Here is a 27,006-nt window from a genome sequence, read left to right as displayed (position 1 = left end):
AGTGTCTTCTCACCAGTTGCCTCTTAATAAGAAAGCAGCCCTCTAAGGGAGAAGGTGGAATACAATGGGAAGATGATGTGGCTTTTACTTCCTGTGTTTTGATATTGCAGGAGTTTTGTTTGACAAAAATTGGGGCGGGGGGAAATGTTTTAATAAGTTTGATACATTTTAAAGATAACATCACACTAGTTTCATGATTGATGAAATGTATAAAAATCTTTTGTTAAGATACCAAATAAAGGAGCAAAAATTTAGACACAAGATAACTTGTCAAATTCTAGTTTTCAAAGATCATCCAAAGTATCTCTTAGATTCTTTGACTCCAGTATGCAATGCTGGATGCTGTATTGAATCCAAGAGTAGCAAATCCACCTCTTAAAGGAGCTCATTCCATTTAGAAGGTTCCTACTAGTGAATTTCTTCTCATTTTAAGTTTAAACCTCACTGAAACCTGTCTGATACTGCTTCTTATTTCAGGACATGCCTCAATAATATGCCACAATAAAGATAGGTTTCACTGTGACCCATGCCTAATTTGTTAGGCTTGATTTTTGCCCTGCTTTCTTTTAATTATTTAGTCCTCATAATTTATGGTTTAGGCAACATGATCTGGTTCCCCCTTAGCTCTACTCATGGAGTCAACTCAATGCTCCTTTTCCAGTGATTCCTGTGACTTCTCCCACCTGACCTGACCTCCATCAATTCTTAGATTTCCAAATGTCTCTAAGGCACTTCTGGGACAAGCTTTCAATCCTATAATATCCTGAATTGAATAGTACTGTTCCACCCAGGTCAACTCCTATGCCCAGTAACCACAATTCATTTTATTATACTACCGTTTTTCTAGTCTTAATGACAGAAAATAACTTTTTTTGATTTAAATATTCATCATTCATACCTTCCGTATTTGTGAATTTTTCTGCCTACTAAATTTTATTTTGGTAACACCAAATTTGGCACTCATGGTGTGTACAGTACACATTTACCTACATGCCTCCCACACGTACATTCCAGCTGAAGAGGGACAGGAAGTGCTCTGCTTCTTAAAACGCTTCAGTTCTCCTACTGCAAACAAATGTCCTTTTTGCCATATATTTACTGTCACAGTTTCCTGATTGTTTTATGTTGGTGATTCCACTGTTTCAAATGGCCCCTAAGCATAGTATACTAGAGAGCTAACCAGAAGCAGGCTATCATGTTCCTCAAGAAGAAAATAAATGTGCCAGAGATGCTTCAATTGGGCATGCGCGGTCAATGTATACTGAATAAGATTCCTTTGAATAAATAATTACATAAAATAAGATTATGTCATTGATTGATAAAAATGTGACCAGAGGCTCACAGGAACCTGTCCCTACGTATGCCCTAGTCCCCATAGTTCAGTGTTCACAGAAACTTCATGGAAAATATGTTCTGCAGGAGAAAAGAATTGACTACAATTTCAGACTTACAGAAAAGTTGCAAGACTAGTAAAAAGAATTCCCATACACTCTTCACCCAGATTCCTCAAGTGTTAGCATTTTATCACATTTGCTTTATCCCCCACACTATGTGTGCAGACACATATAAATGTATAGTTCTAACAAGTATGTATATCCTTTTCAACTAAATATTTCAAGCTATGTTGCTTCAAAATAAGTATGTTCTCTTACATGTCCAAAATACAGTTCTCAAGACCAGAAAGTTAAGATTAAATCAGTATACCTACTGTGTACATCTGATTAGCATTTACTAGTTTCCCCAATGGTACTGGATCATGTGTCTCCACACCCATATACCAGTCATGTATCTTGCCATTTTTAATGCGCTGGTTCCTCGATTTCCTTTTATTGAAAATTGATATTTTGAGCAATATGCAACAGCTATTTGTAAAATGTCTTAGGTATGCTATGATGTTTCTTCATGCTTAGATTTAGGTATGTTTTTGGCAGGGATATTACAAAAGCAATGCTATGTTCTTCCCAGTATATCTTTACCAGGAGGAATCTGATGCTGGTTTGTTCCATTTCTGGTAATACTAGTTGATCATTTGGTTAAGGTGGTGTCTGGCAGGTTTCTGTTCTACAAAATCATTTCTGTCCCCTAGCAATCCCTCTAGGATTCTCTTGTGGTTGAATAAAAATGGTTTTATTAGCTTTCTGCAAGGAGGGAGAGCACATTCATGAGGAGGTGTGGAGCATATCAGTGCAAGGATATTAGGGGTACTTATTACTGGGTTTGGCCTTAAGTTTGATTAATTGGAGGAGATTGCAAGGAAATGCCATTTTGTTCTAGATTGGGTATTATCAGAAAACAGGAACATGTTTATGATTGGCTTAACAGTTCTTATGGAGGAGGTGAGTGAGTGGAGCAAAGCTAACTTATACACCTGAAGAGGAAGCTGCAGTCATTCATGTCAGTCTTCAGAGGGGGACAACATGTGCTTGGTGTTTGTGGCTTGGACAGTGTTCTTATTTGTGCTATGCCCAAAATGGGTTATGGAGTAGACTCGTCTTTGTTTCATTCCATTACAGAGTGACATCGTTCAATATTTTTCTGTTGGATGAAACCGTTCATACTCAACAGAACATCATCCCTGAGCTGTGAGAACCAAACTACCTCCCATTTGATAGCAGTTAAAGACTGCTTTTTTCTTGTTTTTTTTTTTTTTCACTGTTTCCTGTTGTATAAGGTAAATAGATATGTAGAGGGGTAGACAGGTGGGCCCATAGGTCCATAGGGAAGTAGATATAGGGAGAAGAGAGCGAGTTCTTCTTTGCAATTGAAAGTCAACTGGTAAGTTGAAAAGAAGTTGTGTAAATAGGAAATCATCATTTGCGAACCATGATAATTTATTCAGAAAAGGATCATCAATGAAAGATTGAGGAGGAACAGCTTTATTTATATAGTTGCAAAGTACTTTCCTCAAAAGACCTATCAATTACGAAGGAAAAATAGTTGTAAGTAGAAAACTTAATCTCTCTGATATGATGACAGTGATAGTGGATCGTATGGATGTCTCTGAGGTTGATAAAGCTTACCAATGTGTCCTGGGACATGAACTTTATGCTCAACCATCCAGTCTTTAAACCCAGAGTTCCTCTAAGGAGCTGTGTCATGCCTGTCTTCCTTGTGAGTCTGATGTACTCAGCTTCCCCTTAGGGGTCTGTTTGTGCCCTCCTCTTCCTGCTGTGGTGAAGGCTGAGTGCTCATGTATGGGTTTATGCAATTTTTTTCAAGGCAGTTACTTCATTGTGGTTTCTTCTGCAACAGATCTGTCGCACAAAGTGTTTCCTTCTGCACCTTTCTGTAAGAGCCCATTTCTCATACTCTGCCCCCTTCACAAAGCCAGACTCCTGGTGTTCAAGACCTTTGGAGGTATGAAATTTTATTCACTGAGCCCAGCTCCCTTCTATAATAAATTCTATGACTACTTTCTCCACTGGGAAAAAAATCACTTTTTCCCTACTTTTTATCTGAATCCTATTCATTTTCAAATCAAGTCTTCTCTAAAATCTTGTCTAATTCATGTCTCAAAATTGCTCTTATATGTAGAAGTGCCCCATTCTGTTTAATACTGAATGTTTTCTACAAGTATCTCAGTTTTGTCTCTGTCCAAAATACAAGTCAGCCAAAATGTAAATAATTGGCATATGTTGTGCCATTAGTCCTCTTTTCTCTACCTATTTTTAATATCTTTTTTTTATTATTCTTTATTTTCATGCTGAAAATGCTATTATTTATATTCTGTGTGTAATTCATTGACTTTTGTGAATCTGAAGAGTAGTATCTTTCAACAGATCAGAGAAACATTCAGCCATGATTTCTTTGTTTGCTGCCCCTTTCTAATCTCTCCTACCCATCCTTCTGAAACTCAAAAGATACCTCAGATTCTCTCCATATGTTCTATGTCTGTCTCCTAACATCTCATTTTTATGACTTTTTCTCGCTGTAATGAATTCTAGATAATTAAGTCTATCTGGCTGTTCACTTACTTTTTCCAACTATTTATTCCACTGAATTTGAATTTTTCATATTTCTTATTTGTATGGGTTGCCTCAGTTACTTTTTCAAATCTGCTTCATTGTTTTCCACAGTTTATTTTTTTTATTCAGTACCTTCTGTTATTCCTTTAAGAAAATTATATATTCGTTTTGAATCCCAGATAATTTCATTATTTTTAATTCTGTTTGGATTTGAGTCATCTAGATTTTTGTTTCAGCTGGCCCTTACTCATGGTGTCCTGTGTGCTTGAATATCTGTTGGTGTGTGTGTGGGGGGGGGAGGTAATGTGTGTATGCATGTGTGTGCTCTGATATTCCTTAACACTTGTTTTGCTGGAATTCATCAAGTCATTGTGAGTGTGCTTCTCAGATACCAGTCACGACCAAAAGTATTTTAAGATAAAAAATAAATCACAATAATTTATACTGAGTAGTTTTCAGTTATAAATTACTAGCTTAAATCATGAAGCCTGAGTGTTTCAGACCTGACAATGCAGTGAATTTTCTTGCTAAGCCTTTTGGAGGTGCAGGTGGTGACAATAGGAATCTCGGAGATGATTGTGACTTCAGGTTTTCTCCTGGAGAAAATCTCCTGGAGATTTACCCTCACAGCCTTTTACAAGGCTTTCGTGCTAGAAAACCTGTTGTCATCCTGCTCTCACTTGGACTAGGGCTCTGGGCTTTGTCTCCTATCTACTGTGCACCTACAGATGACAAAAGGATCCCTGCAGGTCCCCAGGGTTCAATGGAATCTAACTAAAACCTGGCCTCAAGGATCCCCTCCACTCTGGGAGTCCTGCTTTTGCTCTGTTTGGCCTCTGTGCAGTCTTCAGTTTTATTTCAGCCATGCAACACACTTAAAAGGTAGATTTTTAAAATATTTCATGCCAGATTTGTGTGACTTTTACTGCAATTTTGTGGAGGCTTCTTTTCCTCGGTGTTACCAGAAACACAGATCCAGCATTTTTGTCTTATATAATTCTTTTCCTTCTAAAATGTATTGAAGTGTAGAAATCATACAGTTAATTCCTGGTGGAAACTCCTCAGAGTATTTGGATAAACTGATGATATGAAGAAAATTGTATATATTTTTTCTTTATTATACGGACCGGAACCTCCTGTAAAATGCTGGAGTGTCAGGGAGGGGTTCCTGATCCTAGCTGGGAAACATTCAGTCTTACACCTTGAAGCACGGTACCAGCTCTTGGTTCTTTGTAGATGCCCTTTATGAGGCTGAAGAAGTTCCCTTCTATTTCTTGTTGCTGAGTTTTTATCCTGAACACTACTAAATTTTATCAGAGTTTTTCTGCATTTATTGAGTGATCACATGGGTATGTTCTTTATTCTGTTTCTATGGCACTTTACATTAAGTTATCTTTGAGTATTAATCTTATTATCCTGGACCACGCCCCCACTCCGCTTACTAATATTTTGTTAAGGAATTTTGCTTCTATATCATGAGGGATATTTGTGTGCTTCTGTTTTGTATTTTGAAGTCTGTCTGACTCTGGATTTAGGATGATATAGACTTACAGAATGAGTTAAAACGTTCTGTTCTCATTTTCTGAAAGGGTTTCTAAAGGGTTCCTTCTTTAAATATTTGTATAATGTACTGGTTATATACTCAGCCTAGGATTTTCTTCATAGGAAGATTTTTTTAATAGCTTTTTTTACTTGATGTGTGTGTGTGTGTGTGTGTGTGTGTGTGTGTGTGTGTGTAGGCCAGCCTTCTTTTTCTTCTTGAGTCAGTCTTAGTAGTTTGTGTGTTTCTAGGAATCTGCTTCACCTAAGTTATCTAGTTCATTAAAAACAGTTATTGTGCATGATATGCTCTTATCATTTTTTAGTTTCTGCAGCATTTGTACTTATGGCTCCTTCTCATTCCTGAATTGGATCATCTGTTTGCTGCTGCCTTTTCTTGGCCAACCTAGCCAGCAGTTTATAATTTTATTGATCTGTCAAAAGCCAACTTTTGAATTTGATTTTCTTCCCCTATTTTTTTCCTGTTTTTTATCTCATTGATTTATATCCCAATTCTTATTATTTCCTTCCTTCACCTTGCTTTGAGTTCAGTTTTCTCTTCCTAGTTTCTGAAAGAGGACTCTTAAATTACTGATTTGAGATTTCTCTGCTGGAGTTGTTTAAAGATAGGTTTTATTTTGTCGTCATTGACATCGCTGCATTTCCTAGCTTTCAACGACTGTTCAAGTCCATCATTTCGTAACATTTACTTTTCATTTGTGTGTTCTTCTTCAATACATGTGTGATAGCATCAAGTATTTAGAAGTATTTTGGCACATTAGTATGTTAGAAGTATCTTATTCAATTTCCAAGTATCTAGAAATTTCTCAAATTCATATTGATTTCTAACATAATTCTGTTATAGTTGGAGATGACACTTGTTATGGTTTTTAATATTGTTAAACTGATGCGACTTGTTTGTGGTCTAGCATGTGGTCTACCATGGGAAGTGTTCCATGAACACTAGAAAAGAATGTGGTTTCTGCTGTCTTTGGGTGGATTATTCTATAAATGTCAGGTCAAGTTGTTCCATGAAAGTATACAAATGTCAGGTCAGATCAGGCTGCTTGATGGTTGTGTTTAAGTATTCTACATCTTTGATTTTCTCTTCATTCTTTATGATTCATTGAGATAAATGATACTGGTTATTAAAGTTACCAAACTTGTTGGAATATTTATTTCTCCTTTTAATCCCATCCATTTTAGCTTCGTATATTTTATGGTTTTATTTATACATGTGTACACATTATAATTGCTGAATCATTTGTCTTTTATCTATTAATAGTAAAGCCTATTTTTTTTCTGATAGTAGTACATCCAGTCTGCATTTGGTTACTGAACATTGTATATTTGCATCCTTTTACTGTCAACCTGTTTGTGTTTTTTAATTTAAAGTGTCTTTTATAGAGAGTATATACTTGTATACTGTATTAGTCAGCTTTCCACCACTATTATGAAATAACTGAAGCAGTTAACTTAGAGAAGGTTTATTTGGGACGTCCCAGTCCTTGATTGACTCCTCTACCATGGGCCTCTGGTGGGGCAGCACATATGGCAGGAGTGTGGGGCAAACCAAGCTGCTCACATCGGGATCCAGGAAACCAAAAGAGAATTGGCAAGTTCCATAGGCCCCTTTTAAGGCCATACCCTCAATGACCAGAACACTGGCCCTAGGCTCCACCTCTTAAAGATTCCACCATCTTCTAGTAGGGCCACACATAGGCCTGTGGGAGATACTTATTCACATCATAGCAATTTTTATGGTCTTTTAAATGTACTTAAGTATTTACCCTTTCCAGTGTTCATTTCTTTCTTTCTTTTGCATTTTTTTGTTCTACTTAGTTATACATGACAGTACAATGCATTTTAACACATCATAAATAAATGGAGTATAACTTTTCTTCTGGATGTACATGATATAGAATCACACTGGTCATGTATTCATATGTGAACATATGTCTGTAATAATGTGATTCATTCTACTATCCTTCCTACCCACATATCTCCGCTCTTCCTTTCACTCCCTTCTGTCCAATCCAAAGTACCTCTATTCTTCCCTAGACCTCCCCTTTTTGTGAATTAGCACCTGCACATCAGAGAAAATATTTGGCCTTTGGTTTGGGGGGATTGGCTTATTTCAACTAACATGATAGTCTTCAGCTCCATTCATTTATCAGCAAATGCCATAATTTCATTCCTTTATAAGGCTGAGTAATGTTCCATTGTGTATATCTGCTACATTTTCTCTATCCATTCATCTGTTGAAGGGCATCTAGGTTGGTTCCACAGCTTAGCTGTTGTGAATTGAGCTGCTATAAACACTGATGAGTGTGCATCACTATAGTATGCTGATTTTAAGTCCTTTGGGTGTAGACCTAGGAGTGGGATAACTGGGTCAAATGGTAGTTCCATTCCAAGTTTACTGAGGACTCTCCATACTGCTTTCCATTGTGGTTGAAACAAGTTGCAGTCCCACCAGCATATATGAGTTTACCTTTCCCCCACATCCTCACCAACATTTATTGCTGCTTGTATTCTTGATAATTGCCATTCTGACTACAGTTAGATGAAATCTTAGAGTAGTTCTTCATTCCTTTGTATGCATTTATATTTGCATCTAATGTCATTTCCTTTAAGCTTAAAGGAATTTCTTTAGTATATTCTTTAATGCAGAGATGATAGCAACATCTTCTCTACTATTCAACTTGTTAATGTCATTTTTTATTGCATTGTAGTTAAACAGAATTGGTTTCATAAATGCATGTGACATAATTCGCTACACTTCAGTCCCCAGTACTGCCCCCTTTTTTTCCTTCTTCCTTCCCATTCTTTGAACTTCTTAGATGTATAGTCTAATATATTCTTTTAAATGAAGGAAGTTTTAGCAATTATTTCTTCAAAAAAAAAATTGTCCCTTATATTCCGCCTTTCCTTCTGGGGCTCTTTATAGATCAGTATGGTTGATGTTGTTTCATAGGTATCTTGGGATCTGTTCATTCTCCCTTTTTTAAACGTAGTATGTTAGTCAGATTTTCATCACTGAATCAAAAACACCTGAGAAAAACCATGGAGAGAAGATTTATTTGGATTCCTGGTTTCAGAGGTTTCAGTGCATGGTCGGCTGGCTGTTACTTTGAGCCTGAAGTGAGACAGAACAGCATTGGGAGGTGAGAGGTGCTCACTTCCCAGCGGCTGGGAAACGGGGAGAGGAGGGAGGGGGCTGGGGACAAATTATTTCAAGAATAATCCTTTCTCGGTTTTTATGACTTTAGTCTCTAGTTGATTCCAGATCTTTAAAATCCTTATTTTGATAATGTCATGTTTGATTATTGTGCCTTTGGGAGAGAGTCCACTCCTCACAGTGCCTTACTCCATTGTGTATTTTGTAACATCACCTGAGATTCACACAGGACCATTCAAGCTGTCAGCATAGTCAATATACTTGAAAATTATACTGGATTTTTTTCATATTAATTTTTGAAGACAAATTAGTCTTCTAGTCAGTTTAGTTAATGTTTTGACTATAATAGTTTCTACTCGCCCATTCACTTATGTGAATTATGTTCTGGGAATCATTGATTTCTGTGAAGATGTAAAGATGGATGAAAAAGTCTCTGTCTTCCATGAATTCACAGTCCAATGGGGGAGACAAACTAAAAATAATAACTACAATAAACGACAAGAGATCCAGCATGAGATGTCACACAGGAGTGAGCAAAGTGCTGTGGGGTGGCCAAGACAGGGCATGCCTGTGTCTAGCAGGAGTTCCTGGAGCATGACTGAGACTCAGAAGAGTAGGAGTCACACATAGGGGTGCAATTGACAGGAGCTTCTGAGCATAAAGAGTGTTTTATGTGAGGACAGGGCTCCAGCCAAGTGACATCTGACAACTCAGACTCTGGGAAGATTTATGGTGAACAGCCAAAGGTGGAGCTTAGCTGTGTGGCCTTGAGTGAGCGACTTATAAGCTCTGTCTCCTCTTCTGCAAAATAGGCAAGTCATATTTGTCTCATAATAAGCTTGTGGGGATAAAATGAAAGAATGCAACATTTTCACAGTCATCACTGAATGAGTCCAATTCATTACTTTTCTAGTGTCAAATATTTAATTTAAATTTTTAATGTTTGTTACGTAGAAATGGGAAGAAAACCTGGAAGAATAGAAAAGAAACAGACATCTGTGGTTGTCAGTATTGATAGCTGCTAAGCATTCTAGCCTTTGTCCTCTGGCCCACCAAAGGCTAGCCAAAGTTTCTATTGATCAGATTCATTTTTGCTTTTGTTTTGTCTTGGAATTTATCTCCAGTAGCTCTATGGTGCATTAGCCTGTGGTGAGTGAGGGACAGATAATGGGTTAGACGAACAGAACTGGAGTTGAGAGAAGATGGGTGTGAAAACAGTGGGATAAAAAGATGTTTATGACATAAAATTGACAAGATTTGAATGTGGAGGGGTGAGTGTGGCTGGTTGGGTTTAGAGAACTTTTCAGAGGGCCATGGAGAGGAGATATAGTTTTGGGAATGTACAAACAAGGAGTTAATCCAAATAAGAACCACAAAAAGCCAGATATACTATCCATAAGATCATTGGCTAAGAAGCTATGAGAGAGAAAATCTAAGCAAGAGCAAATACGTGGAAACCTGGGACACTGAGCTAATGTGACAAACTTAGCAGAGTATGTGTCATGGATCCTAAACACATTTTCTGAGCTGCCAACAGTCAGAAAAATGACTTAATCTAATGTCTGTGGCCTTCTACTGGGCAAGGCAGGAGTTGGGTGAGGTTGCTCTCCAATATGGTCATTCAAGACTCTTTTATGTTTAATAAGCATTCAGAATTAATCTAAACCCTTCTGAAGTTATATCAAGATGTTTCAAGGATCTTGGTTTTGATTAATAACTCTCCCCAACTAATATACTTCCTGTGGATAATTCAGACACTGCATACAGACTTTCACTTACTCTGAGATCACCAAAGAATCATTTAGAAAGCAACTGCTCAGAAACCTAATAGCACAGCCAAAGTGTTAATGCACCTTTTCAAAGCACTAAGGAGCAGAGCAGATTCAAACGAATGTACTGACTATGTATAAAAAATACATGGTGACGCACCTCGTCTGATCTATACTTGAAGAGGTCCCTTTTTATGTGTGAGATTCTGCAAGTTAATTTTTCCTGTCTCTGACATTCAAGTGTTTTTAATTGCCAGCCATCCGGATTTGCCGTCGGTATGAATCAGGGGGGTTTTTATTTAATTAAGCCAGCTTATCTGTCATCCATCACAATTAATCCATTCTATCTCAATTACTTTTCCATTTCCAGAACCAATCATCACATATTAATACAAATATAGGGAAATATGATTCATTCTCATAAAATAAGAGCACCAGAATGTGTACCAGGTGTGGTCTGGGTACTTCCTTCACATATTTAGCAAGGTTCAAAATAGCTTGATAAGAAAATACTCATATTCTGCTAGAAATATGGAAATCTGAAATTCATATTTCACTCTCTTCATTTAGCTTATGACACTAAATATCTAAACCCCATCATTTATTTTCCAGAATCTCAGTCTTGTTTATCTTCCCAATGACGAATTGTATCTTAGGAGGCCTCTGTGCTCCGGGAGGTTATTGTCGGGTAGGTAGTAAGGCTAAGGTGTGGTCTGTCACCGTCATGTGTGGGCTTTTTATTCACTCTCATTGATCATTACTCTAATCACTGGGGAGGCACCAGCCAATGAGGCAGAAGATTCCAACTCCCATTGAGCTCACATTTTTGTGGGGAAGATAGTAAACAAACAGCAAACCGTAGTGATGAGTTGTATGGAAAATTTAAAAGAAGGTAGTGGACAGTGGTTCAGAGGCTGCTGTGGAGAGAGTGCTTGGGGAAGGGCTCTCTGAGAAGGTGAACTAAAGGGGACACTCCAGTGTCCAGAGATGCCTCAAGCAGATCCAGGACTCAGGGTTGTGGGAGGAAGATACAGCAAGAGCAAAGGCCCATTCGTGGGACTGTAATCGGGGAACCTGCTGGAGGCCAGCCCTGCTGGGGTGGCATGAACAGGGAAGTAGTAGGAGATGAACTTGGGGAAGGTGAAAGCTTTCAACAGAAAGAATGTGGATTTCCGTCCAAGTTTCATGCAAAGCTGTTGGAGGGTTTGAAAGACGGTCATGATGTGATCAGATTTACATGTTGGAAAGGTCCTTCTGGCAGCTCTGTGTGGAATGGATTGAAGAAAACAAATATGAAACAGGGATCCAGTCCAGTTGAGAGGGGGATTTGGCTTGCATCCAGTAGCAGAGGGAAGAGCTGGATCACTTCAGGATTTGTTTAGAGGAAGATCTTGATGGATTGGCTATGGTAGGAGTTTGTAACAGAGAAAGAAGAATCTATCAAGGATACCTCAAATTTATTTATTGGACACATTAGAATTTCTACGACCCTTAGCCATTTTTTATAGCTATTGTATTCATTGCTTTCAAAGGTTGATTCTTTTTGTAGTTGCCTGTCTCCGGGGTAAAGCAGAGCAATGCATGGCTTCCAATCTGAGTTGTCTAAACAAACTAGTGACCATATAACCTGGCCAGTTTCTTAATCCCTCTGTCTTTAGTTTCTTCTATCAAAAGAACAGAATAAAAATTTCACCCATTTCATATGGTTGTCATCAGAAATGACCAAGGGAAAAAAAAACACATAGGCTTGCTCAGCACACTACCAGATTATAGTAAGACTATTCACTATTAGTAAATATTAGTGATTGAGTACTATATTTCTGTCTTTTCCTCCTCACTTTTGCACATGCAGGCCTCAGTACTCAGAAATAAGAATTATAATTAGATTTGTTTTAAGAAACAAGAAATTTCTGTTCCTTCTATCATTCCATAATTATTTCACGTATCAAATACTAACTTTAGAATTTCAGAACACTCAGACCTGTTGAATATATTCCCAACTTCCATATATGGAAGTATTTGTTTTTTAAATGACTTTTGTTGTTGTAGTTCTTTGGGTTTTAAAAAATCTGTCAAGACCTTTTAGAGAGATTGACTATTAGCAGCTTTAATTTAAAGTCAGTGTTTTCAGCTTTTTAAATGGGGCAAGAGAGGAGAGGTATCTGATCCCAAGGTTATGTAAATGATATAAAAGCTTAATGTGCTGTGTCTGGCAATGCCGTGACACCACAGGGCCCCGATCAGCCTGGTTTTCTGTTTGCCCTTTGGGCTCAGGACCACATTGGATATCTACTGTGTGGAAAGACCCAGTTTGTTTAGGTATCAGAGGAATCTGAAACTCTCTCTTCTTCTGACTGATTTTCATCTAAACTCTGGTGCCTGCCACTCTGCTGGGCTATAGCTACATTTCAGACTCTTGAAAGTGGTTCTTTGTTTCTTCTCAAAAGAGGCTTAAGAATAGTAGGAAAATAGAGTGGGTCGCCACAGCTTATGGTTAAATATTTCATGGGCAGATGTGCTTGAGAATAAGAAGGAAATTCTTTTGAGTTCTTATCTGCATTGTAAATGTGCCCTGCAGATGTTCCATCATTTCAGCTGGGATTAAGGTACATTTAGCAAAGGATACTTTTCATGAGATAACACATTCACTTAATTTTTGAAAGGAAAAAAAAAAAAACTTTCCAATGGTTCACTGGAGTTCATGGGGCAAGGACACCCCTCTTTGGCTGTAATTCTAGAGTGTCACCATGAATGCAAGAGAATCATGGCATTCAGCACAGGAGGCTTGAGAATTCCTTTCTGTGCAAAATGTTCAACATTAAATGCGTGTGGGTTTGTTCTCTAATTCTGGTTTCAGGTTCTTTGACTCATATTTTCTAATGACAGGATAAAAATATTTTATTTCAGAACTCTTGCATGATGTGGCACATTAAAAAAAATAACCATTCTTAATATAACAAAGTCCCTAAACCTAAAATGTGAGATGTTCCTGTTAAACCCTTGCCCCATTGAATCTACAGAGGGTGGGATCTGCTAGTTTTTCATGTTTGCTTCCACTATTGGTCTCTCCTAAATTTTTATGCTGATTTCCTAGATACTGTGCCAAATTTATAAATGTTGCATTATTTCTAATCTCTACAGGAAAATATATGGTGTGGATTTGGGAGTACATCAATAACTAAATCAGTGCATGTGTGTGTTGAAATTTTTGCATGTCATTGAGCTAAAACAGGGGAATCTATAATGTCACCTACTTCCCCCAAAAACAGGATGGTCATGACTATTTAAAAGTTTGATGTCAACACCAATGTGGGCATAAAGAATCAACTCGGTTCTCAATCCTGCACAGAAAATGGACCAGTGAGGCTCTCGTCCATCCTGTGTGCTACTTATACATGCCGACTGGGTGGATCTCTGGGGAATTATCCCAGCAGCCCAATATCCCACCACTTCAAAACTTAGCACCCCAATTTCATATATTAACGTTAATATTTAAGTTTTTATTATTTTCCAGAAATATGTGGGCATACCTCACTTGTATATGTTTGTTTTTCTACTGTAGACACAGGAGCAGAAAGACGGGCACTGAGAGAAAATGTATATCCTAAACTGAGAGAATTCTGCAGAGAAAACTATGGACTGGAATTTCAGGTAACTCTAATGCTAATTTCATTTTTAATTATATCAGCTGAATAAGTAGTGGTTTGTTTCTTTTTAGAATTCTAGTGTGGTAAAATACAAGTTGTAAGCCCTGAAAATGTTCATTTCTATTAGGATGGGTATAAAAGAAATATTGGAAAATGGAAATAAAAGTTATTTTTAATGTTTTTTAAATTTTTGCTGTGATTCTTGGACCCTGCCTGGTACTGGCCATCTTTTTAAAAAAAAAAAAAAAAAAAAAACATATTCATTTTCCTTTTAACAGTCTCTACTATCAAAAAGATAGGTCACTGAGCACCTGCCCTTAAATTTTAAGCTGTGGTCTTTAGGGATGTTCTGCACCTAAAGGCAGGGCCAACTTTTTGAAAGTCTTTCTTTTTCAGCAGCCTGGCCAGCTCTTGCCTTCTAACTGCCTTCTGGTTTTTAATTCACATTGTAGAATATTCTTTTTTCTGAGTATTTCAGGGCTTTACCATTTACCCAAAAGTGTGTGTGTGTATGGGGGGGGGTGTATTAAGGTTTGAATATGAGGTATCCCCCCCAAAGCTCCTGTGTTAATGTAGGAACATTCAGAGGCAAAATGATGAATGAGAGTTGTAACCTTTTAAGTCCATTCTAGTTTGAATGGACTGACTGGGTGGCACCTGAAGGCAGGTGGGTGTGGCTGAAGGCAGGTGGGTGTAGCTGAAGGAGGTGGGTCACTGGGGCATGCAATGGAAGAGTTCATCTTCCCAATGGCCCCTTCTCCCTTGCCTCTCCTTCCTGGCCACCATGAATGAAGTAACACCATGATGTGCTGCCTCTCCTTGGGCCCAAAGCAGTGGAGTTGGCCCACCATGAACTAAACCTCTGGAACTATGAGCTAAAATAAATTTCCCCTCTTCTGAGTTGTTCATGACAGATATTTTGATCACAGCAAAGAAGAGCTGACTAAAACAGCTTTTATGTGTGTATGTGTGTATCAGCCTGACAGTAACTTCCCATGTCATTGCTAAAGTTCATATGGGTTTTATACACCGTAGATTTTTGCACCTGGGGAAAAACAAGCAGTACTTGAAAACATTGAATGCATCTTGGACATTCAAAACTTGAAAAAGGAAATGGCTCCTGAAGAAGATAATAGTATCTATTCAGAATTTTTCAGTTGGCCACCATTTGCACTTACAATGGAAATCTTAAGTCTCTGGTACTACCTCGACTGCACATTGACATTGCCAAGTGATGCATATGTAATAGGGTTTATGGTACAAGAATGGAAAATGTACCATTGTTAATGGATGAAAATGTCACCCTTCATTTTTGTTGCCTCTTAGGTAAATATTTTATCTTGGTATACCTCATGATGTGTTCTAATATGATGTATAAAGTAATTGTCTCTAAATGGCCTCAGTCTCAGAGCACAGTGTCAGCAGCAGGCCGTATGACACACATAGTGAATAGTTACTCATAAGTCACCATTTACTTGATAAATTGTGAGCCTAAATTAAATTCCTTGTCATGAATTCAGCACTGCCTTCTCTGAGGAATCTGGTTCTACTGATAACAGGGTCCCGATTGTTACAAAACTTCCAATCTGTCAGGATTCCCAACGACTTGGACACTCCTTTGGGACTCTGTTGCTATAGAAAAAGAAATGTGCCCAAGCATATTAATCCCATCCTTGAGTTTGTTTTGCATCCTTCTTGTTATTAAATAGAGGAGGTTGTTGACTGGCCTCCATAGAACACAGTATTGACAAGGATTTGCTGATTGGAAAAAAAGTATAATTTCCAAATTAGAGGTGGGCACAGGAGAATACAAGAGAGCCCGAGGGAAATTGCAGAAGGCAAAGCCTGTAGAATAAATTGAGGGCAAGAATCATTCTAGACAGGTGTCCTGGGTCAGTCGGTGAGATCCTGGAAAGAAGACATGGACTAGGAACCCAGAGTAAGTTAATTGGCCCATCCTTCAGCTCAGTATTTATACTAGGGATTGTCACTCCTTACAGGTCTGAGATGGTGTTTAGAATAAGTAAACCTTGCAAGGTTGCATTTGCTTACCGGTTATAAGCTCAGCAGGAGCTCAAATACATAACATCTGAACCTTCTAAGACTGAACTTCTTACTCTAGACTTTTATAGTAGGTTATTTATGGAGCTTTTCCCTGAAGCTATATTTTCCAGCGAGATTGTTCTCTCTCCTCGGCGGCAATAAAATATGTGCCAGAAGCTTCCTGAGAAGCCAGTTCACCTCACAGTATCCCAGATTCCATCTTTGCTTGTGCCCTGCATCCAGAAGAAATCCATTTCCAAGTCACTTAGACACACCAGTCTATTTGGTACCTGCCTCTGTTTGCTCATATTTGCAGGTTTAGTCCCTCCACCTGCATACTTTCCATCTGGCTCCTCCCCTATGCCACCTCCTGCATCCTCCAACCTGATCTCAAGTTGCTCTCCTCTCTTCCTGGCCCACTGCTCTGCCGCCTCTTGTGCTGCTTTGGCTCTTTCCTTCAGCCATGATCCGTGTCAGGAATACTTAGCTCTTCATCCTTATAGGCCTGCTTTCTAATTGTCCCTCGGGTCTCCACTGAAATGTCATTTCCTAGAGATGATTCTCTGATGATACAGTCTGAAGTCACAACATAGATATTTTATGATGCACTATTTTTTTTAAAGAGAGTGTGTGTTTTTTTAATATTTTTTAGTTTTTGGTGGACACAACATCTTTGTTTGTATGTGGTGCTAAGGATCGAACCCGGGCCACACGCATGCCAGGGGAGCTCAATACCGCTTGAGCCACATCCCCAGCCCCTATGATGCAGTATTTTCAGTTATTTGCATAGCATGTGTCAGTCTCAGATATCTTTCTTGTTTGCTGATGGATTGGCTTGCTTATTTTCTTTCTCCCACAAGAGCAAGGGCTTGTCTGCCTTCATGGCAGCTACATTCATGTCTCTAGAATAGTACCTGGTACCTAGGAAAAGTTTGTAAGACTTTAGTAATGAATGAGGAATGAACACACAAAAAGAGGTCTCAGTCCAAGAATCATTTCCTTAAGAAATGCTATAGAAAAAGAAATGTGCCCAAGCATATTAATCCCATCCTTGAGTTTGTTTTGCATCCTTCTTGTTATTAAATAGAGGAGGTTGTTGACTGGCCTCCATAGAACACAGTATTGACAAGGATTTGCTGATTGGAAAAAAAGTATAATTTCCAAATTAGAGGTGGGCACAGGAGAATACAAGAGAGCCCGAGGGAAATTGCAGAAGGCAAAGCCTGTAGAATAAATTGAGGGCAAGAATCATTCTAGACAGGTGTCCTGGGTCAGTCGGTGAGATCCTGGAAAGAAGACATGGACTAGGAACCCAGAGTAAGTTAATTGGCCCATCCTTCAGCTCAGTATTTATACTAGGGATTGTCACTCCTTACAGGTCTGAGATGGTGTTTAGAATAAGTAAACCTTGCAAGGTTGCATTTGCTTACCGGTTATAAGCTCAGCAGGAGCTCAAATACATAACATCTGAACCTTCTAAGACTGAACTTCTTACTCTAGACTTTTATAGTAGGTTATTTATGGAGCTTTTCCCTGAAGCTATATTTTCCAGCGAGATTGTTCTCTCTCCTCGGCGGCAATAAAATATGTGCCAGAAGCTTCCTGAGAAGCCAGTTCACCTCACAGTATCCCAGATTCCATCTTTGCTTGTGCCCTGCATCCAGAAGAAATCCATTTCCAAGTCACTTAGACACACCAGTCTATTTGGTACCTGCCTCTGTTTGCTCATATTTGCAGGTTTAGTCCCTCCACCTGCATACTTTCCATCTGGCTCCTCCCCTATGCCACCTCCTGCATCCTCCAACCTGATCTCAAGTTGCTCTCCTCTCTTCCTGGCCCACTGCTCTGCCGCCTCTTGTGCTGCTTTGGCTCTTTCCTTCAGCCATGATCCGTGTCAGGAATACTTAGCTCTTCATCCTTATAGGCCTGCTTTCTAATTGTCCCTCGGGTCTCCACTGAAATGTCATTTCCTAGAGATGATTCTCTGATGATACAGTCTGAAGTCACAACATAGATATTTTATGATGCACTATTTTTTTTAAAGAGAGTGTGTGTTTTTTTAATATTTTTTAGTTTTTGGTGGACACAACATCTTTGTTTGTATGTGGTGCTAAGGATCGAACCCGGGCCACACGCATGCCAGGGGAGCTCAATACCGCTTGAGCCACATCCCCAGCCCCTATGATGCAGTATTTTCAGTTATTTGCATAGCATGTGTCAGTCTCAGATATCTTTCTTGTTTGCTGATGGATTGGCTTGCTTATTTTCTTTCTCCCACAAGAGCAAGGGCTTGTCTGCCTTCATGGCAGCTACATTCATGTCTCTAGAATAGTACCTGGTACCTAGGAAAAGTTTGTAAGACTTTAGTAATGAATGAGGAATGAACACACAAAAAGAGGTCTCAGTCCAAGAATCATTTCCTTAAGAAAACTTTCTCTAATCCCAGGATGTGACATATGCTCTTCTTATTGTTCCTCTAAAATTCTGTGCATAACTACCAATCATTCAGTATATTTTAAAAGTGTGTGTTGAGCACTGACCACATGCTGGTCAGCATTCTAAACTCTGGGACTACAGGAGCAAACCCCAGAGGCCCTCTTCTGTAAAGTTTTCAGTGTTGTTGAGGGATACAGATAATAAACGGATAAATTGCAGCAGTAATAAGTGCAGCTTATCCCATAAATGCTTTGATGAAAAACAAAGTAGGGTAAGGGGGTTTAGGGAATGCCAGGTGGTCCAAAAAAGAACAGAAATCTGCAGAAGGTGACAGCAAATCATGTAGATGTCAAGGAAAGGAGAATTCCAGACGTAAGGAACAAGGAAAAGGATCTGAGACAGGAGTGGGTTTAGAACATCCTAAGAAAAGTAAAGAAGCCAAGAATGAGTGGAGTGAGGGAAAGAATTACAGTTGACATCAAAGTTGGGTCATAAGGGATCTTACGGGCCAAGATTAAGGACATGGAATTTCACTGAATGAGAGGAAAAGAGCAACATGATAAGACTTTCAGAGGCTTGCTTAGGCGCTTTGAACAGGGAGGAATGGTGGGACAAGAAGTGGTCATGGCAGGCTCTAACATGAGCAATGGAGAGAATGAGATGTCACTTGGTGGGCGCTTCCTCGCCTGTCTTTAAGGACTGCACGTGTGTCTTATTCAGCTCATCCCAGTGGTCATTTAAGCAGCTGGTACATCATAAGCCATTTAATAAAAGTTTTCTTAAATTAGATTGATAAACATGCAAGTAGTATGTTAAGCCAGCCCATGTGCCTTTGATCTCCATGCCTGTTTAGTGGGCCATTCTGTGGCATTGCCTTTGTTTCTTTCATTGAAACTCAGATGTTTAATGAAAATGCTCCAGTCTGATTATGTGAACTTCAATTAATTCTGCGTGTGACCTATAGAGTGACTACTCGGAGAGGAAAACAACAGTGGAAAGAACACCAAGCCCTCTCAAAGTGATGAACGCCCGTGGATTCAGAAAAAGGCACAGCGTTTAAACGTGGCATTTAATTTGCTGGTGTTCACTAAGTGCCTTTGGCTACAAAGAGGATAGAAAAATAAGAAGAAGGGGAATGAACTGAGAAAAATAAAAGCAGACTGGGGCGAAAGCATGTGGTGTGGGACCCACTAGATAAAAGGCTGATGGTTCTTCCCCAGATACCACCTGTTCTTGCTTTCAAATCTCCTCTCTCTTCCTGCTGCTCAGACCCCGCTCTAACCTGCAGGGCTGCAAGTAGTGAATGAAGATATAGCACCTTAACAGGTCTCTTCCTGCTTACCCCCACCAGGCCACAGTCTGTAAGGAAGGAACTCTTTTGTTTTTAAGTCCCCAGGGCCTGGAACAGAGTTCCATGTTGAGTAGGGTTTTAGAAAAATGTGCTTAGCAGAACCACCCACCACCAGCACCCTACTTGAGTCTTTCTATACACCACCACCAGAGCATCCTCTTGAAAGGTCATATTGTGGGTTCCTTTAGGTGTTGAATGGCATCCATGGCCTCCAGGGTTTTAATATGAGCCTAGCTATTTCTCCAGCTTTTCTGCTATTCCCCCTAACATTAGCAGTCAGGCCATTGTTAGCCTGTCCTTGGAACACAGCTGGCCCATGGCTCATTTTTGGACTCTGAGATCTCATTCTCTGTATGCATTTCAATTTTCCCCTCCTATCAGACATACCCTTTCACCCCCAGCCATCCTTATCCCTGTCCTTCAAAGGCCATCTCAAAGCCTGATTTCCCAGTGACAGGTACCCAAAAGAATGCAAAAAGAGAAAGTAACCAGAAGAGAGATAGTTGGAATAAAATTCACTTTTACACGTTAAAAAAGAAAAAGCTCAGAACATGATTAAGAAAATCGTTATTTCACATATCAAAATAGTAACTTTTTATTTGATTACTTTTGAACATTACATTAATAGGATGCAGGACCTAAAATAATGCAGTTTTCAAAAATTCTGTGGAATCATGACTGAGTGGCTGTCATGTATGAGGCAAAAAAGACTAAAACAGGCAGCAATCATCCGCCTGCTGTAGTGATTACTGAAATGATCTGAAATCGGGAGAGGCTCATGCTGATAACTCTCACGGCTCTTATTTCTAAATGTTAACAGTCCTTGTCTTGATAGGTGCCTTTTGTTTCCTTTTGCACTTTTGCTAAACATAGCTTTCAAAAGTATGTATGCCTTTGCAATTAAGTGTAATAGTGTGGTCTTCCAGGGAGAAATCCTCCCATGTGTCAGCTGCAGCCCTTCCCCTTCACTCTATGGGGCCTGCTGGCTTCCCAGGTGCATAGAGAAGTGTGAGAGTGAAACCCTCACACCTGTCACAGGAAAATCCTGCTTTCTGTCTCAGGATGGCATCATAATGACTGCTGGAAGCACCAGAAGGGGTGGACGTTCATCCTGGGTGAAGCACCCAGACTTCTTGGGTCTGGGGTTGGTCCTGTCTTCTTCACTAATGTCCCATCTGTCCATGTTTCCTTTGGCAGCACAGGTCCATCCCTGTCCTCCTGCTCATCTCCCCCATCCTAAGAGCCACAATTAGAGCACTGATCTTCTTAAGCAGAAGTCTTTACGGTGACATCCCTGCATCAGCATCTCCTCTCTTCCCTTCATAGTTGCATAAGGATAACTGCACGTTTTGAATGTTAATGTGTTCAAAACAGAACTCATTCCTCTTCCCATTTTCCTAGTTTCCCAACTGCCACTATTCCCAGCCTTCAAGACTTTCAACTCTTGGCTCATAATTCCTTCTTCCACCCTTTACACCCTGGGCCTAATCTGTTGCTGTCCCCATTGATTCATCTGCTGCAAATTTCTTAGAAGTAAATGCAAATTTTCTTTGCCATTTCACAAGTCTCTGGCTTTGCTCAATCTTCCACTTCTTAATAGCTGAATGGCTAAGGGGACCTTTATCTGATCTCTCCCTGCTCTTGCCATGATTTTGCTCTGATCAGGCCATACAGCGCTGCTTTAAACTATCCTATCTGACATGGTACTTCCCAGATTTAATTGATTCTCAGATGCATGGCTTTTCGCATTATTTTTTATATCTCTGAATTTGGAATTCATCTTACAAATAAGTGGTGTGCATTGTGTATTTGGCAGCACATTTCTTTTTTAGTGATATGTATAATACTGGAGCAGCTCCAGCATTGAAGCTATTTTAGATTCAATACAGTGCAGCCTCTTACATCCATTGAAGCATATAGGGGAAACAGCATGAATTTTTCTGTTATATATTCTGGTGTTCAAATCCTGAATCTGCAGATTACAATCCTGTGATTCTGAACACATTGTTTGATCTCTTTCATACACAGTTGAATCCTCTGTAAATGAATGGGTTAGTGATTATTTTCCAAGAAGGTTGTAAGAGATTTTTTTAAAAGTGCCTTGTCAAGTGGATAGAATTTAGCCAATATCAATTTCCTTCTCTTTTACCCTTTTAATTCTTTCTCCTCATCCAGAACTTAGTACAATATGAAATTATTAATGCACATTTTTTTTTCTTTTTTGAGAACTAGGGATTGAACCCAGAGGTGCTCTGCCATTGAGCTACATCCTCAGTCTATTTATTTTTATTTATTTTATTTATTTGTTTGTTTTTGAGACAGGATCTCACTAAGATGCCAAGGCTGGCCTCAAATTTGCAACCCCCTGCCTCAGTTTCCCAAGTTGTTGTGCCCAGCTATCATGAACGTTTATCTTTGGCTTTCTTGGGTATAATAAAAGACCTTTATTCTGGTCATTCTAAGGTCTGTGAGAAGGTTGTTTAGCATGTGGTAAAGAAGGCATGTGAATGGGAAGAATATCCAGGAAATATTGATTGTCTTCTTTTTAAGAAAGGATTATTTAGCAAAACTAAACCAAAAGTTCAGACCAAAGTACACCATGGTACTTCTGTGGCAGAATACCTAAGACTGAGTAATCTATGAATGAACAGAAATTTTGTTGTATCATGGTTCTAGAGGCTGTAAAGTCCAAGGTCAAGGTGCCCCCAGAGGTGGTGCCTGGTGAGGGTCCAGTCTCTGTCTTCAACATGGCACCCGAACACTGATTCTCTGGACAGGAGGATCACTCTGTCCTCACATGGTAGAACATGGAAGGATAAAAGAAAGAAACTCCTGCTTTCTGCCCCTTTTCAGAGCAGCATTAATCCATTCGTGAGAGAAGAGCCCTTGTGAACTGACACCTCCCAAGAGACCCCACCTCCCAATTGTCCAGTTGGAGATTAAGTTTCCAACACATGAATTTCAGGGGATACAGTCCAACCATAAAATCCAGAATCAGGATGTTAGCTTAAGAGAAGATCCCTCAATTATTTTCATCACTCTTTTGGCACATCAGCCTATTCTGTAGGCCTCTGTCCCTGGAGATCTAAATGTACAGAAAAGGTGCAGTTTGTTCACAAGGCAGGGCTAGACTTAAAAAAAAAAAAAAAAAAAAAATGAAAGGAGGAGGAAAAAATGAAGCAAAGTTTAGGTTTGCTTCCCCATTTCCTTTCTCTGAGCTTTGCTTCAGAAGAGGAGAGGTACATTAGTAGGCAAAAGTAAGCCAGTAGATGGGCAACTCTTAGCACAGCTTGCCTCTGCCGTATGCATAGGAAGCCCCCACCGCTGAGCCTCCTAGGGATGGTCACATCGTGGTTGTGGCACTGGAGACCCTAAGGCTAAACTCTCCCAGGCTGCCTTCAGTTACTATGTGTCACACATCCTGAGTTGAGAGTCTCCGCCAGACCCCATGGCAGAGACATGACCACACAAAAGGCTGGGGTTACAGTGGGATGGCACATGGGCAGAAGTCTGGAGCTCTTCATCTAGAATGGAGAAGTCTGGGATGCATCACTACAGAACACCAGGCTCTGAGCAAGCTGAGAAGGAAAGCCAGCACTTGGGTTTTATCTGCCCCAACTCCAGCCGTGACTGGCAGGCAATCAGTGGGCATCACCAGAGCCTGTGCAAGAACTCTTATTTCTCTCCCCGTGATATGAAGTAACCCAAATGTCATCCCAGGAGAGGGAGAAGCCATGACTTTAGAGAGACTTGGTGCCTTGGTCCAAGACAGAATGAGCTCTCAAATAAACTCCATAAAAACACCATTTTGAACTAAGGTTTAAACAAAGTTCACTTTATCCTCTTTGGCAAATGATGGAAACATGGGCCAGAAACTAAAACTAACTTCAGACAAAATAAAGAAATGACGTTCTCTATGCACATTAAAGTAGTTAGATTCTGTGAGTTTTGTGTTAGCTTGACGTTACTAATAATTATTCAGTTGGGCCATCCTCATCCACACTGACGGTCCATCGGTGTCACCTGCTACCTTTCTTGCACTATTTGCCATCTCACCACAGCCCTCATGTTCCCTCCAGCCCAGTCTCCTTTTTGTCCCTATTTTTTTTTTCTCCCAACTCTCTGCCTGCTCAGTCTCAAAATGCATTTCTCCCTATGGATGACATCACTGGATTTGTAATTGACAAGATTTGTTGTGATGCCCTTGGCCTTCTCTGCACATTGTCAACTAATCACCCCTTTCCCATTTTCTGCTAATCAAATGGATGCTGCTTTCTACAGGGAAGTGCACATCTCTTCATTGAATCACACATCATTTCGGCTAAGGCCAGGACTCCAATCTGTTTAGTCACTTTACATTTCTCTGCTGTCCATCAAAAGCCTGGACAGACCTTATCAAATTGATATTCTCTGAAAGTAATATAAACATGTTACATCATCCATCTCCCATCCATGTGAGTGAGCCAGTTTATAGAAGCGGAAAGAAGTTAGAGATAAAAGTCAAAAGGAAGGTATTATGTCATAATTGACCTTCATTGTCCCAGTTTACTTCATTGTTCCAGTTTAATTGTAAACCTCAGCTCAGTTTCTGCAGCCTGGAGTGGCTCTTTTGGAATTTTTTGGCCTGACTTCCCAAGGTGGTCCTGTTGTTCTTCCTTTGATTTGTACTTATATACAAATTTCCTATTTTTTTTCTGAAGATAAAGTAGTGCCATTTGAGGAGGCTTCAGAATTTACTGGATGAGCTATACTTGGCTAAGCATTCTTTTCTGCTAAATTGTGGCTGTCTGATTACCTCCAGCAGTGGAAATCACCCAAAAGGATTAGTCCTTCAATAAACAGAATGGGAAATAGCCCCCATTTGCAGGTGACATTTGAGTGTCCCAGTTGAATACAGTCATCACAAAACCTTTCTCAAATTCTGGTCATACAGTAGCTATTTTTTTTTCCATCCTCATTTTTATTTATTTATATTTTAGCAGAGGGAGAAGGCACCTTTTGACAAGTCTTCAGAGAATAAAAAAGAGCACTATCTGAGAGGTTGTTTTGTTAATAATTAGATACAGACCCTTGAAAAAACTAACTTACCCAAGTTTCTTCATCTACAAAATAATTTCCTTCTACCTTTCAGCTCCCCAAATTTATGATCTTGTGGCCTTTACCACCTGTACCTAAACGGGCCATGTAACATTACTGCCTTTGCAAGACTATGTATGCAAAAGGCTGCCCTACACTCTCTGAAGAAGAGCCTCCTATGTAGATGTCCTTCAAGACCAGCATGTATATTACCTCTTCAGTGGAATCTACCCCAGGTCTCCAGGAACAGATTAAGGGGTTTGATCCCCTGAGCTGCATTCATTTATTCCCAGATATTGATGGAACTCTGCTGTGCACCAGGCAGAGTTATAAGTGCAGCGGATACCTCAGCACTAGAAACAGCCCTGCCTCTTGGAGCTGACAGTCTCATAGAGAACACAGTCAGGAGCACCAGTGACCAGCATGATCACGCCTGCTGCAGAGGAAATGCAACAATATTACTGTCCTCAGGATACAGCTTCTGAAGGTCAAAGTGTGACGATGACAGCACTGGTTGGAATTTGTTTCAATCTCTGTGTTCCATTTCCAGAATGTTCTTCTTACGGAAGAAAGTAAGCAGAGAAGAACTTAGAACTCAGACTAGTTTTATGGGCCATGTTTACCAAAGATGAGTTAGGGTTTATACCTGTGAATGCTCTCTGGATAGACTGACTTGCCCAAGTGCACTGGTCAGGACAACCTGCAGGTCCACATCATCAATGGCTACAATATCATCAGAACTATTGAAAATACTGACTTTATGTCACCTGCAATTTTTTTCTTGGTCATAAGATACTTAACTAAGAGATATATGGGAACACAACTAAAAGAGGCAATTCTGGGAAAAGCAGGTCCTAAATCAAGCCCCACTGACCACTCCTGATCCCAGGGTTAAAAGCGGTCATCAGAAAACATGAGGTCACATGACAGTTTCTTTAAAGATTCACGAAGACAACTTGTATTAGGGTTCTCTAGAGGAACAGATCCACAGGAAGTATAATTACAAAAGGGGGACTTATTAGGTTGGCTTATGTGACCAGAAGGTGATAGTCGACAATGGCTGTCTACAAGCTAAACAGCTGGAAGAACCAATAGTTGCACAGTACAAGAGGCTGAAGCCCCAGTACAGGATGGATCAACGTTCCTACCCTAGTCAGAGACCAAAGGCTTTCAGATAATCCAGAAGGAAGCTAGAATCCGATATCTTCACCATCATAGCAGCAGCAATCAAGAACCCGTTCAAGAAGAATGGCGCTTGCATCTGCTGCTGCTTCTTTGCTCTTCCAACTGTTATTCCATCCAAGCCATCATCCTATTGGTCAGCCCTGCCCATGCTTAGGGAGGGTATCCATTTCAGTAGGATATCCCACATGCCAATCATTCCCAGACAATTGACATACCCATACACCTCTTAATTCTTGGCATCTCTGAATCCAATCAAGTTGACAATCAAATCAACCATTTCACAATTCAAGGCTCAGACCTGACAGCTGTGCTTGAGAGTTAACCTCTAGATAGCCCTAAAAATTTTGTGTGGTAGAGCAGAACTCAACTGGGGACTAAGGCAAAACCTCTGACTATCAGGGATTGATGCACATGGAGACATTTTAGGAGCTTCTGGAGGCAGAGAAAGAGTGGCAATATGGGAGCTGGTGAGCACCTGCACTGAGCATAAGCTGGCAAAGCTCACTGCATAAAGGAACTTCAACCAGGTTGCAAGTGGGCACCCGGCACCCCTCAGAGGTAGGACACCTGACCACCAAGAGTGACTGAGAGAAAAACACAGTTGGCTCTGTTCCTGCTTATCACTGCTTTCCACAACCACATTTGAGTGTACATGTATCCTGTACTTCAATGGCAGCTCCCTAAATTATCTTCTTGCTTGCATTCTTGCTCCCTTTAACCCATTAACCACACTTGAGGCAGAAGGTTCTTTTAAGAAATGCAAAAGTTTCTGAACCTGCTCCATGTTGTTCTGAGTATTTTTAATGGTGGCAGA

General features: G+C 39.8%; 1 protein-coding gene across 1 annotated transcript in view; it reads left to right on the top strand.

Annotated features, from left to right (window-relative positions):
* The window catches only part of Nwd2 (NACHT and WD repeat domain containing 2), a 147,778-nt gene that overhangs the window by 45,517 nt on the left and 75,255 nt on the right, over positions 1 to 27,006 (top strand). The window contains exon 2 of the mRNA XM_026385210.2: positions 14,017 to 14,105. Coding sequence (XP_026240995.2) covers positions 14,017 to 14,105 — 89 coding nt within the window. The remainder of the gene's footprint in view (positions 1 to 14,016; positions 14,106 to 27,006) is intronic.

The sequence above is a fragment of the Urocitellus parryii genome, chromosome 10 (genome assembly GCF_045843805.1).
Source record: "Urocitellus parryii isolate mUroPar1 chromosome 10, mUroPar1.hap1, whole genome shotgun sequence".
NCBI lineage: Eukaryota > Metazoa > Chordata > Mammalia > Rodentia > Sciuridae > Urocitellus > Urocitellus parryii.
Note: the sequence above shows the minus strand (reverse complement) of the source record. Positions and strands in the feature narration are given on the sequence as shown.